We start from the raw sequence: 13,884 nt of genomic DNA, 5'->3' as shown, positions 1-13,884 counted from the left end.
AGCACGTATGACAGGTCCCTGCCCCAAGGGGCTTACATTCTAAAGGAGACAAAGAGAAACAACAGATGGGGGTGAAGGTATGGGTAAGCAGGGGAACAATATATGATTCTTTCAGAGTAAAATGTGTCCCTTTCTCATCAGCAAACATGGCAGGGTATATACCCACATGGGGCAGGAAACCCGGCCACTGCTGTACATCAGAGTGTCATCACTACTCAGCATTTTGACACAGTTCCATGTTGTCTGTCGCACCAGCCCTGCCATATAGTCAGAGGTGGTATAACAATGCCTATGGGACTTCTGAGCTACCTCATTAAGTGGGGACAATACCAACACTTTCCCCTGAGCCAAAGCTACACCATACCAGCCGGGTATGCCACATGCAGTGGCAGCGGCGGAAGCGTGATATAACCTAGCTGGGAGTCTATTTTCAAATTGTTCCGAAGTGTCTATGGGCTGAAACAGGAATGTAGAACTTTTGTACAGTTATTATAGTGTGGCATCATCCTATAAGGAGGACCTATCAGTGCAAGCGTAACACCATCAGGAAATAACGATAACATACAGTGCATCACCTGTGGCAACAATTTCCCTACTGTCACATGGGGTGGACTGATTTAAATTGCCCCCCTCCCCTCCAAAAACAAAAACAAACCCTTGGGTGATTTAAGTCACTGATTTAAACTGAGTTTCCCACTGAAGCTTCCATATATTTCCTGAACAATAGTAAAAATCTGACCACTAAGTCATCTGACCACTAAAATACAAAAAATTAATTTACAACTAAATAGAATATTCTTTACACTTTAAAAATTCTTACAAGCAGGCTTTGCATCTCTTCATCTTACTGTATATATTTTGCATGCTTTGCTTTTTACCTACAGAGGGAATTTCTTTAAAATAGCCCCATTAAGGGTCTTTCTTATGACCAGCACCCATGACAATTTGAGGTTAACAGCACAATCCTCTACATGTCTCCTCAGAAATAAGTTCCATTGTGTTCAGTGGGGCCTACTCCCAGGTAAGTGGGTATAGGACTGCAACCTCAGTATGAGAATACAGAAAGATGCACACTGGACAATTCTGGCTTCTCTTTTCCTTTCCAGCACTGCTCCTTTCAGCTTCACTCTGTCTTGGCCCAGCCTTGCCCTCACAAAAACAAAAATAGCAAACAGAAATGAAATACCCATGACTGATCTGACCACTAAGCAAGGTTTGACAGTTACTGATCTGAAAAAATCAAATTTTAATTTTTTAAAATCCACTTTGGGGGATTTTTTTTTAAACATGGATTTTTATCTACCTGCTATCTTCTCTTTCTGTCTTAATTAACTCCTTCGCCTTGCTTGGCCCAACTCCACCACCAAATAAGCGCAGAGCAGCAGTCTTATCTAGCTCGTGTCTTTGCACATGTGACTTTAGTCAAGAAACTGAAAGCCCAAAATGTTCAAGAAGCAAGAGCTGGTAGTTAGGCTGGACAGAAAAACTGAAATGAATGCCCATCTTTGATTGGTAGATAACTTAATTTTTATGAGACTGTAAGTGCAGGTTTAGCACATTTATGATGACATTTAATTGTGATTATGTTATTTTTTAAGTTAAGAGAGAAATTTGGTATTTTATTTATGAAGTTTAAAAATTCAAAACAATCCAATGTAATTTTTTAAAAGATCTTTTTGTTTTAAATAATTGATTTTTATCAATCCTGCATACTCCGTTTACATGGGGCACTGCCAGACCTTGAACCCTCCCAGAACTCTTCGAGTCCACCCACTGCACGGGAAGTTTGATCACAGAATCATAGAACAGTAGAGTTGGAAGGGGCCTACAAGACCATCAAGTCCAACCCCCTGCTCAATGCAGGAATCTAAGTCAAAGCATCCCTGACAGATGGCTGTCCAGCCTCGTCTTGAATGCCTCCAGTGTGGGACAGCCCACCACCTCCCTAGGTATTGGCAGACAAGCTGTCTTCAGGAAAGCTTGTATAATGTTACAGACCTATGTTACTTACATATAACATATGGGTTGTAGAGTGGCTGAAAAGTCACTATGCCCGTGTCACGTTCGGACAATATGGCAACCCGCAATGGTTAATTGGGCTAATCCTGGTCACACGACCGGCACACATGGGCGTGGGGGAAACAACCAATGCTGTGTTGTTTCCCCCGCTGATAGTCCAAACCCAGGCAGAGAGTCTGATTGACCCACATCACCAATGAGCTTTCTGAAGGAGCAGAGATTTGAACCCAAGCCTCTCTAAGCCCAACACATTGTCCATTATACAACACTGACTCTGAAATCAACAAAAATATTTGTTATAGATCTTGAAGTTATGAACATCTAATTCAAGAAACCCTAAATAAGCTTATGGGTTTTTTTTTTAGGATCAGCTGGAAAACCAATGACCCACAACAAAACTCAGTGGCTGTCTGCTTTTCTTTTCAAGATAGACTAGTAACAAAATAAAAGCTAATAAGGAAAGCATTTCCTCTTTTATATCGCCTTGGAACCACCAATTTACTGAGAAATGAACAAGACACTTTACCAAGGGCATTTCCATTCAGGAACTGAACTGTCTCTCCACATCTAATTCACCGCTGCGGACACGCTACCAAAGAGAACAGAAGCGGGCAGAAGGTAGATACAGCTCAAATGTTTTGGATATCAACTCCCAGAAGCCCCTGCTAACTTGGACAATGGTCAGGGATGCTGGGAGTTGAAGTACAAAACACTGGAGATCTATTTTCTGCTGATACCTGCAATAGAATTCCCTACATACAGAAAGCTAACATGACTGGGAGAAACATGTCAGCAAACACACTTCTTCTAATCCCTAAAACAGCCTGATGGCATGTTCCCGCAAATGCCATTCCTTCTCACCTCAGGTTGTATCTAGGTTACAGCTTCGGGGTCTGGCAAATATGGCCCAGGAGTTCCATTAGTTGATGCCTAGCGTAAATGCTACACTGGCACCAGGCAATAAAAATATTCAGATACATCTTTTATTGTGCCAACACCTGGAGGGTGAAGGAATGCAAACTTTCAAGTACTACAGAACTCTTCCTTCACGTATAAGGCAGTTTAGTCAACTGGGAATGTACCTGCAAGCCACACAAGTTATTCAAATACATAAGATTTTTCAGTAAGACTCACATCCTGATTCTAATCCCATGAAAGTAATCATGTAATCAGTGAGGACTGGCATAATGAGGAGGATCTAAAGAGAGGTAAGCGAGTGCAAGGGCTTGTGTACAACCAGTAGAGGTTTTCTTTACCTTGTTTCTTTGTACAGCAGGACAGACACACACGTGTTATATCACCAACTGTTTTTGTGCCATGCAGGTTGAACAGCTGGGGAACCAGAAACACAAATCCAACTAAGCAGAAGTCAGACTACAAAGTAATCACATTGTTCTTTGGAACCTGAGCAATGTGTTTTGGACTGGGGAGCCATTAAAAAAGTTTACTACACCTCAGCCTTAAACACCTTTATTTGGAATGAAACAGCCAAGTGGCAAAATAAGTTTGCCGTAACAGGCTATTTCTTTTCTCAGCTCAGGTTAGCTTTTACTTGTATTTTACCTGCAGTCAACTGGTTATGTGAGACCTTTGCTATGAGGTCCTGGTCTTGGCTAAGTCTGTCACTCCACCACTTCATCTACTTTCTGGAAAGCCAGAAATCAGAATGCTCTTATGCCAAAGGAAGCATTTTTGAGAAAGCAACCTTATAACAGTATCAGTGCTTTAAGGTAGCATTCCCAAACTGTGTGCTATGAGGAAGTAAAGGATCCTGTGAATCCCAAAACACCCACTCACAGAAGAGACTGCCTGCTGAATCCCTGCATTGTTATAGTGCTCTGGCCTTGCCACTTTCTGATTGGATTCCACTAAGGTGGGCAACTCTGTAGTGTCTCTTCGCTGGATCATTCAATCAGGACCAATGAAGAGACATGACAGAATTACCTGCCTTGAAAGGAAGCCACCCATTGCAACTCTGGACGAGTTGCAGCTTTGGAGATCCCTCGGATACTGACCTATGCCAAAATGCTAGGATGCTCTCTGAAGAGGTCTAATTCTTACTCTTTTACAACCTAAGGGTGAACTATTCCAAGGATAATTGTGAAGGGTGTCAACAATTTTCATTTAGAAAAAAAGCTTGCTTCAGCTATCAAAAGTTTGGCCTTAAGACCGGCATGTCCACTTTCTGCCATTTCAATATAGTTGATGGTATTTCAGGTTATGGGAGTGAATGTTGGATTCCAGAAACAAGGTATGAAGAAGTATAGGCACATATCCTTCAAAACATGAAAACTAAAGAGAATGCAATTGTATTCCAGCTGGCCTGGAAGGGAGCTATGCTTCTTATACCAATATCCGCACCACAAATTTCAAAGCTTCAGAAAAAGTGCTTTTTCTCACGAACAACTGAAGCAATCCGAATTGCAACATTCTGGTTTTACCCCGAAAAATAACATGGTAAAAGCCACAGTTGGGCAATTGCTCGATTATAAAATAAAGTCTAAAGGTTACATGTTCCTACATGCTAGCTGTACTTGTGCCTATTTCTACATCCAAGTAGGCACTCAGGAGAAAAGCTGAATATGCCGTTTTACTGAAGAATAAGTACCAATGTGTTGCTGTAAGGTCAAAAGACTGCAATGCATTACCGGTAGAACTGCCTTTGAAGATTGTTCAGAAACTTCAACTGACTCAGAAGATGGTGGCAATGTTTTTAGCCAGCACCTGCCAAACTGATCTCTATATGTTAATACTGAAAAACCTTTTGCGGTCTCCCAATTCATTTCTAGGCCAATTCAAAGGGCTGGCATTTACCTATAAAACCTTAGCTGGGCAAAGTATCTGAAAGACAGCCTTCTTCTGAATGAACCTGCAAGTGTTTTAAAAACTCCTTCCAAGTGCTCTGGATGCATCTGGCTTCAGGTATTAGGTAGGTGGTGACTGGAAGGGGTTATTTTGAGGTAGTACTCTGTTTACAGACTACCCTCCCTAGACATATGAGATTGTGCCAACTTTTTTTACCCTAACTGCCACATGAGCAAGCGGAACAGCAGCCAGCGAGGTGAACTGCCGTCATCATCTTCTCCACCTCCTGCAGATGCCTCAGTTGGACTGGGCCCCTCCTCCCTTCACAGAGACCACCCCGAGCAAGAGATGAAGGAGCAGCCAGTGAGGCAAACTTTCATCACTTTAAGCAGGCTATTTGAAGATCACATGCTCTTTTTACAATTTTGATATGTTACTTTTCTTACGTCTTGTCTACATGCCACTCTGGGAGCCTTCTTGGCTGTAGAATGGGGTAAAAAATTATTTAAACAAAGCAAACTTACTAGAGAGAGGGCCTTTTCATCAGTGGCACCCCAGTTATGGAAGCAAGCCCCCACCTTGAGAGGCTCACCTGAATCCTATGTTGTAGTTTAGACAAAAAAAAAGTCCTACAACTCCCAGCATTCCCCAACCTGATTTTTTTTTTCTATCTAAACATGCACAGGATCACACCCTTATAGATCTTCTGATATTTTGTGGGAGTTTTAGAATCTGTGCAATTCTTGGTGCTGCTTGAACTTTTGCTGCATTGATTTCATCTGCTGCTGATGGTTTTTACAAAGTATTGGCTTTTGTAGTTTTATGTGGTCTTATTTTTGTATTTAATTTTTGTTTAATTCTTCAGCTGCCCAGAGAACGTGTGTTATTTTGGGTGGCGTATAAATACTATAAATAAATGCCTATGCATTTGATGAATGTTGCTTTGATTTTCACTTGTACCATTGCCATTTTTAATACTGGCATATTTTAAAAATGGTTGACGAGGATTTTATATTTTGTTTTATGTTGTAAGCTCCCTTGGGGATTGAAAGAAGGAAGGTAGGGTCAAAATAATTTAAAACTAACCCTTGAGAATTTTCTGCATTGCCACAGAGCAATCTATGCCCGAGCAGAACTCCCTCTGAGCGTATGAAGACTTTGTTTCCCGTCTCCTTTTCAGACGTGACGTTTTTTAGATGCACACCTAACAATATAAAGTGCAAGCATGACAAACGCATGCTTGCAACTGTGCACTAAAGGCACCCTCATTAGGGAGTTATTATTGAATGCAGCTCCCCATTAAGTGAACACACAGTGGCACACCTGGGTTTGCCTCTGCCTAATGTGTGAAAGCACCCTTTCCTCAATGCAGCAAAGAATGCAGCTCTTTTGCTGCTCTACAATAATCTGATTTTGGCACTGAACTGAAACTTGTCAGGTTTGCAAAAACAGCATGAGCCTCTCGGAAATACGTGCACTGTACAGTAAATCAAAGAGCAAGTGTCATGATAAGGTTCCTAAGAGGAGCTGCATGTGACTATAAATATACCCTGTGTAAGACATATCTGTGGTCTAGCCATGTCACTACTTTGTGAGTTGATCACCTTTCCTGTTCTCCACTTCCCATGTTTTAAGTCACACTAAAGCAGCTTACACTGAAACATGCTTAACTTGGTGGTGGCAAAGCAGTTCCTATAGTTCTCAAGGGCTAGAAGAATACTTCCAAATCATAAGAACATACATAGGTTTTATAAGCCAGGCACGAGGATTAGAAGTTCAAACTTCTGGCAGCAACGTCAGGACTGGGGCTCAAAGAGCTGCTTTAGGTGCACTCAACAAGAATGTTTTCCCTTTGGACAGCAGCCACACATACACCATGCTGTGTCACAAACTACTTTTTATTCCCCCTCAACAAGTTTCAAGTGGTTCACTGTGTGATGGGGAGGAGCTGCTGTTTGGAAAATGCTAGATCCCAGTCTCTGGGGGCAAATACTATTTCTACAGTATATTGGATCCCAAACGCTTAGGCTCACAAGCAAGCCAAGTGCCAGACCTTGGTTAAATCCCACTTACAAAGCAACCACCAGTGGTTCCTTTGCACGGTTGGCATGAAAGGAGGAGTGGAAGGTACCTTTTATGGACTTCCTTTATTGCTAGAAGTCTTAGGGCCACTCGCCCATTATGTTATCTTCAAACACTAGTAGATTTGTATAGAAGGAAACCAGTTTACCTGCCTGGCCAAGTTTGCCACAGATAGTTTGCTTCTATCACACTGCATTTTAGAAATCTCTTCCTCCTCCTCCCTCTATACACTAAACTCAAATGTTTGTGTTAAGGATAGAGAGGCTCGACCTAAGAGTACAAGAGAACTGTACAAGAGAACTGTCTTTTATTGATTGTCTAAGACTCCATTAGAGAGGGCTCGACCTATGCCCCCTGAAAGTGTAGGTCAACAGGAATTGGCTTCTATATAATGCCATTATTGGGGGGGGGGATCGATAAATACATATCTACTTCAATAATACAAGCAGACATTTTTCCCTATATGCAGGCACAGTTGCATATAAAGAAAATCTGATGCGAGCAGCAGCTTTAGTTCAAGCAAGAATCTCCTATGCCGTATATAAAAACAATTCTGCAAAAGAAGTGATGATGGCCTTCATTTGAAACACTAGGTCTATCAGGCCAGCAACAGTGCCAAAGTCTCTGCTGCCTCCTTTCCACACCACCCATCTTCTCTCCTTCCATTGGCACTGTTTCCACAAGCCACACATTGCCACTAACAAGGTTTTCCAACTAACTGATAGGCTCTGGTCCCATCCTCTTGGAAGCTGATGATGGGGCCAAGGGCCTACCAAATTAGTTGTCGAAAAAGAAATGACTATGTGCACTATTGCTTAAGGGAGGCACTGCCAAAGCCCCAAGCTTCTCTCCCTCCATCTGTTATCCTCACATGACTTTATGCAAGTGTCACCTTAAGTACTAGCTGGCCAGCCACCAACTTGGGCTTCTATCGCATTGCATTTTTAGAAATCTCTTCCTCCTCCTCCCTCTATACACTAAACACAAATATTTGTGTTAAGGACAGATATTCAGAAATGGAAACACTTTTAATTACTGCCAAAGTTTTCCTAGTATTTACATTTCATATGCCCAGCAAGAGCATGGTACAAGAGAACTGTCTTTTACTGATTGTCTAAGACTCCATCAGAGAAGGCTCAACCTGCACCCCCTGAATGCAAGTTCCACCACAGCTAGCCTGACTTCAGACAGCAGTTGAGCCTTAATTTGTTGATCATGCTATTAAAGATCCTGATAGAGCATGAGGAAGAAGGGGAGGTCAGGCATGGAAGGCCCCTAATAACTGTATATTACTCACTCAGGATTAGACTCTCTTTAGCCAAGGTTTCCTTAAGGTGCAGATATCAGAGAGAAAAACTGATATTCAGATCCTATACATTCATAGCTCAGTATACATTCATAGCTCAGTGGTACAGCATGTGTTTTGCTTGAAAGAGGGTCTAAGTTCAATCCCTGGCATCTCCAGTTACAGGGATCCAGTGGCAAGGGATGGGAAACACCTCTGCCTGAGACCCGGGAGAGCCACTGTCAGACTGTGTAGAGAAAACTTGGCTAGATCGATAAACAGTCTGAGCTGGTATGTTTTTCCTATCCCTCCTAAAACTATCTTTATTAGGGACAAAGCAGATCTCCCACTGTTTTAATTTTAGATGAAATGCAGTCAAAGCCACTGTTCCAATGGATTGGGGCAGTTATCCCTTCCCCAATGTACCCCACAGCGCTCTATTCCCCCCCCAATACTTTAATGTGAACCTTAAAATGCTCTGTGCTTCTTCTGTTTGGGCCCTATGATCATTCCATTTGGTAACCTTAATGTACCCAAGGTATTTACCTCTTGCTTCCTCATCCGTTCACCCTTTTACATTGTTTTACATTTGTCTTAACCTGAAGTGACCTGATCCCAAAGTGGGTTGTGTTCTAATAAGGACAGTTCTAAAAGGTGGGTGGCACTGCTGCCTGAATATCATTTTCTGTCTTGTGTTTTTAAAAAGAGAAACAAAGGGAGAGGAAATAGCAAAAAGGGGAGATGGAAGTAGGAAGACTGACATATGGCTTATAAACAAGAATGAAAAGTGAATCCCTTGTTACAGATTGGGGTTAAAGTTGGGTCCCAGATCTGAGAAAAGTAAAGACTACTGAATGCATTATAGGTCCCTATGGTAGGCATATATTTTATTTTTTATATTGTACTTAGCAGAATTTGGGGTTCGATACATGGATAAGTTTCTCAGACAGTAATTCTGTTTCCACCCCAAGTCATGTAGTTCAGTTTTAAAACTGGTCACAATAAAAGCATGTATATGAACAAGCAAGAAAGGAGGAAAATATTTTTAGCCCACCCTATCCCCAAGGACTCAAGCCAAGTGCTAGCTATATATACTGTGTTCTATTATTGCACACATGTATGTACACATTGACAGTTAAATATTTATGTGTATGTTTGCACTGTATTAAAGTAAGTGAATAACCAAACAGAGGTGGGTTTGTTAAACCCATCTGTTTGGTCATTCACTTTTGTTTGCATATTGTCACTTAGTGTACGATGGCAGCCTTTTAGGATCCAGAACCCACCTGTTTGCAGCGCTGTTTCCTTACTCTGAAGTTATGACATACATAATACAATGTATCATGTTATATCACACACACGTACTATGCGTGTGTGCATACATGCATACACATGTACATATGTACATGTACACCACAAGGATGCAGACAAACTGGAGAGGGTTCAGAGGAGGGCAACAAAGATGATCAGGGGACTGGAAACAAAGCCCTATGAAGAGAGACTACTCAAGGCTAAACTGGGCATGTTTAGCCTTGAGAAGACTGAGGGGAGATATGATAGCGCTCTTCAAGTACTTGAAAGGTTGTCACAGAGAGGAAGGCCAGGATCTCTTCTCGATCATCCCAGAGTGCGGGACACGCAATAATGGGCTCCAGTTACAGGAAGCCAGATTCCGGCTGAACATCAGGAAAAACTTCCTGACTGTTAGAGCAATATGACGATGGAACCAATTACCTAGGGAGGTGGTGGGCTCTCCCACACTGGAGGCGTTCAAGACGAGGCTGGACAGCCATCTGTTAGGGGTGCTCTGACTTGGATTCCTGCATTGAGCAGGGGGTTGGACTCGATGGCCTTGTAGGCCCCTTCCAACCCTACTATTCTATGATTCTATATGTGTGAACTGCCCAAAGAACTCTGGCTATTGGGTGGCATAGAAATGTAACAAATAACGGCATGAAATACATAAAATGTTGATCGCCTACAACTCCCCTCAGCCCTAACTAGCCCAGCTAATGGTGACGGATGATGGGAGTTGCAGTCCAACATCTGGAGATCAGCAAGTTGACAACCCCTGCACGCACACACGCTTTGTAAGTCTCTCTATACCCACACACTTCTTTTGCTCTTTCTCTCTTTATGAATATATACAGATACACACGTCCACACACAAATACCTATCTATTCATACACACTCCCCACCCGCCTCTCTACCCACACATACACATATTATATTAATTTCCCGAGGTGTGGCCGTGTTAGCCTGTTGCAGCAAAAACAAAGAGTCGCAGGGGCACCTCAAAGGCGAGAGTGTTGGACTAGGAGCCGGGAGATCCGTGTTCTAGTCCCCACTCGGCCGCGGAAGCTCAACTGGGTGACTCTGGGCCAGTCGCAGACTCTCAGCCCAACCCACCTCACAAGGGAGGATAAAACGGAGAGGAGGAGGATAATGTCGGCCGCCTTGGGTTCCTTGCAAGGGGGGAAAAAAAGCGGGGTATAAATGCAATAAATAAATAAATAAACAAACGAATGAATGAAAACAAAAGGATTCCGGCGCAAACTTTTGTGGGCTACAGCCCGCTTCGTGCATCTGTCCACAAAGGCTCGTGCCAGAACGGATACATATTACGCGCCCACAAGCACAGAGACGCACCATCTACCCCAAAGGGTCTTGGGGCACCTTAACGGCCGGCGCAGGAGGCCTCCCTGTTGTTCCGGCTGCAGCAGGCTGACGCGCCGACCCCGGTGGAAATACTCGTCACGGCCCCGGGAAACACCAGCCCTCCAGGCGCACCCTCGCCCGCCCGCCCGCTTACTTTGGCGCTGCGCACTTCCTCCCGCTCGCCCAGGAGGCTCAGCCAGATCCTGCGCCCGGCGGGCTGCGGCTGCCCGAGCCCCAGGGAAGCCCAGCCGCCGCCGCCGCCGCCGCTCAGCGCCCCCAAGACGGCCAGGCGCACGCGGAAGAGGCGCTCGATGCCGCCGCGGCTGCGCTCCAGCAAGCCGCTCTTCTCCGACGGCGCCGTGAACTCGTCCAGCACCGGCTGGGCCCCGCCTCCGCTGCGGCCCTCCGCCGGCGGCGAGGCGGCGGCGGGGACGGTGAAGGTCGCCATTAGAGCCCCGCGCAGCGGCACCTGCGGCGGCGGCGGGACCGGCAGTGGCGGCCGCCGCGGCCGCTTCCCATCGCTTCGGGCCCGACCGGAGCCAAGACAACCGCGGCCGGGGAAACCCCCCCCCGCCGCCACACACACACACACACACACACACACACACACCCCGGAAGCGCTAATGCCTCATCGCTATGCAACGGCGACGTCACCATGAGGCGCCGACGCGACGCGACACAACCCGCGGCGGGCGCCGGCGGGAGCCGCTCTGCGGCTGGGCGGAGCGGGCGTCGCTCCTGCCCGTGCGCGGAGCCTCCGCGCGCCATTTTTGGTGAGGGCGCGGCCGCTCTTTGGGCAAGAGGGGAAGAAGAGCTCCTGGCCCGCCCCGCCCGAAGCGGGCAAGGGCGGCCTCCCGCCATCTTTGTTAAGGGAATCGGAGGCGGCCCGGCTCCCGTCAAGCGGACGTGCTCTGCCATATACGGAGATCCAGCGAGGGAGAGGATGCGAAAGGGCCGCGCGCAGCGGAGGCTGGTGGCTCGGATGGCAGTGGGGCTGTGGATCCGCCGCTCTGGGTTTCAGGCAGAACCAGCCAGAACCCTAAAGTTCTCACCCCCATAGGGTTCAGCACCTTGGGTAGCTCCTTTAGAGTTCTGGCTGGTTCTGACTGAAACCCAGAGCGGATCCACAGCCCCACTGACATCGGAGACACCAGCCTCCACTGCACCATCAAAAGGGAAATAACCAGATGTGCAACAGCTTAAGGACAACCTTGGCTGGATCAGACCAAAGCCGTGTTGTTCACATCCTGTTTCCCACGGTTGCCGACTAGACGCCTCTGGGAAGCCCCACAAGCAAGATATGGGGGCAATAGCCTGCTGTTCCCTAGAAGTAACCGGGCTTGATCCTGGCTCTGTAGCCATCGTGAGTATTAGCCCTTGACAGCCTCATCCGCCATGAATTTGGCTAATGCGCTTTTAAAGCCAGCCAAATTGGTAGCCGTTCCCCACATCTGGGAGCAGTGAATTCCACGCCACATCTGCGAATGCCGCCATTTTAAGGATGCTCTGTGTGAAGAAGTCCTTCCTTTCCTCTGTACTGAATCTCCCATCATTCGGCTTCATTGGATAAGCCTGGGATATTATGAGAGAGAGAGGGAGAGAGAGAGAGAGAGAGAGAACCTTCTCCTGATCCACTTTGTCTGCACCATGCGTGTAGTGTGGCAACTTACTCATGGCCACAAAAAAGGACACCAATTTGCATAACATTTACATGTGCAAATTTATATGTAGAGGTGCAAATTTTGAAATAATATAATTTAGATAGAAATACAGTATCTCACCCCATCGTGGAGAAGAATAACGGGGCACAATCCTATGCATGTTTAGACAGAAAATGTCCTACAACTCCCAGCATTCCTCAGCCAGCCATGCTGGGAGTTGCAGGACTTTTTTCTGTCTAAACAAGCAAAGGATTGTGACCTGTGGGCCTGCTCAGTCTGCTCTCCAAGTGATTACTGTGGATGGGCAACGTCAAGGCCTCTGCTCTGTGTTTAGGCTTCTTTATCTTTAAACCAGATTTAGATTGGACAGCTCTTCAAACAGAGCTGCCTTCCCCAACCCCTCCCTCCCTATACTTCATTGCCATTAAACCAGACTTGGACTGGACACTTCACCAAATAGAGGACTCCTTCAGATAGAAGCTGTCCTCTGTCAGCCCTCCAAAACAGAGGTCTGTCCTCTGTAAAGTAGAGCCCCTAGCCACCCTGTAGTACTCACCTTTCCCCCCCAAACCACAAAGCCCCCGAAGTTGTAACTTTTCCTTGTGGAGGAGACGTTCCAGCTCCCTGATCTTTTTGGTTGCCATTTTCCACGCAACAAACACAACTCTTCAGTAGGCCCCGTCCTGTGGAAAGCTCTGAGTAGACATCATAGGACTGCATTGTCATAGACCCGGATGAATGCAGATGACAAGGTTCTAGTGCCCATCTTTGCAACTAGAATGTAAAAAATTTATAGCATGATATATTCTGGAGGCAGCCTTAACTACTGATTTCAGGCTCCACGCATGTGTCGGTAACATAACAGGTTCATTAAAATGGGTTATATGCAGTTTCCCAGCAGGGCTCTCAGTGCAAGCCTGCAACAAGGAGGCCTCTTGGTCAAGGGAAGAGAAGGAAGGGAGAGTCTGGAGTCTAGACTACACTTCACTGGACAGTGTGTTGTTAATTTGCTGTGCCTGAATTACAAAACTGACAAAATACATCGACAATATATCTAAATAGCTTCGACTATTGGGCGGTATAGAAATGAAATTAATAAAATAAAATAATCCCTTCCTTTGTCAACTACTGACACTGATTGTACAGATGTGAATACAATACACTCCAGGCATTTCTTCCTTGCTTTACAATCCACCTTATCTGCCTCTTTACTGTAAGCCAGACTTCCACGTGTGTTGAAACACAACTCCCACCATCCCCAGCTATGCTGGCTGGGAATAATGGGAGTTGTAACCCAACACGCCTGGAGGGCATCCAGTTGGGGAAAGCTGCTATAACCACACACTTCCTTGATATCTTGGGGTTATTGGTGC

At 45.4% G+C, this 13,884-nt stretch overlaps 1 protein-coding gene across 1 annotated transcript in view; it reads right to left on the bottom strand.

Annotated features, from left to right (window-relative positions):
- N4BP1 (NEDD4 binding protein 1) overlaps positions 1-11,448 on the bottom strand; it is a 36,570-nt gene extending 25,122 nt beyond the window's left edge. Inside the window, exon 1 of the mRNA XM_084813013.1 lies at positions 11,005-11,448. Coding sequence (XP_084669139.1) covers positions 11,005-11,298 — 294 coding nt within the window. The 5' untranslated portion in view covers positions 11,299-11,448. The remainder of the gene's footprint in view (positions 1-11,004) is intronic.
- Positions 11,449-13,884: the final 2,436 nt, after the last annotated feature.

This window comes from Heloderma suspectum, chromosome 8 (assembly GCF_057233095.1).
Source record: "Heloderma suspectum isolate Gila_16-S chromosome 8, 16-S_ref, whole genome shotgun sequence".
NCBI classification, from domain to species: Eukaryota; Metazoa; Chordata; class Lepidosauria; order Squamata; family Helodermatidae; genus Heloderma; species Heloderma suspectum.
This window is presented reverse-complemented; position numbering and strand designations above follow the sequence as displayed.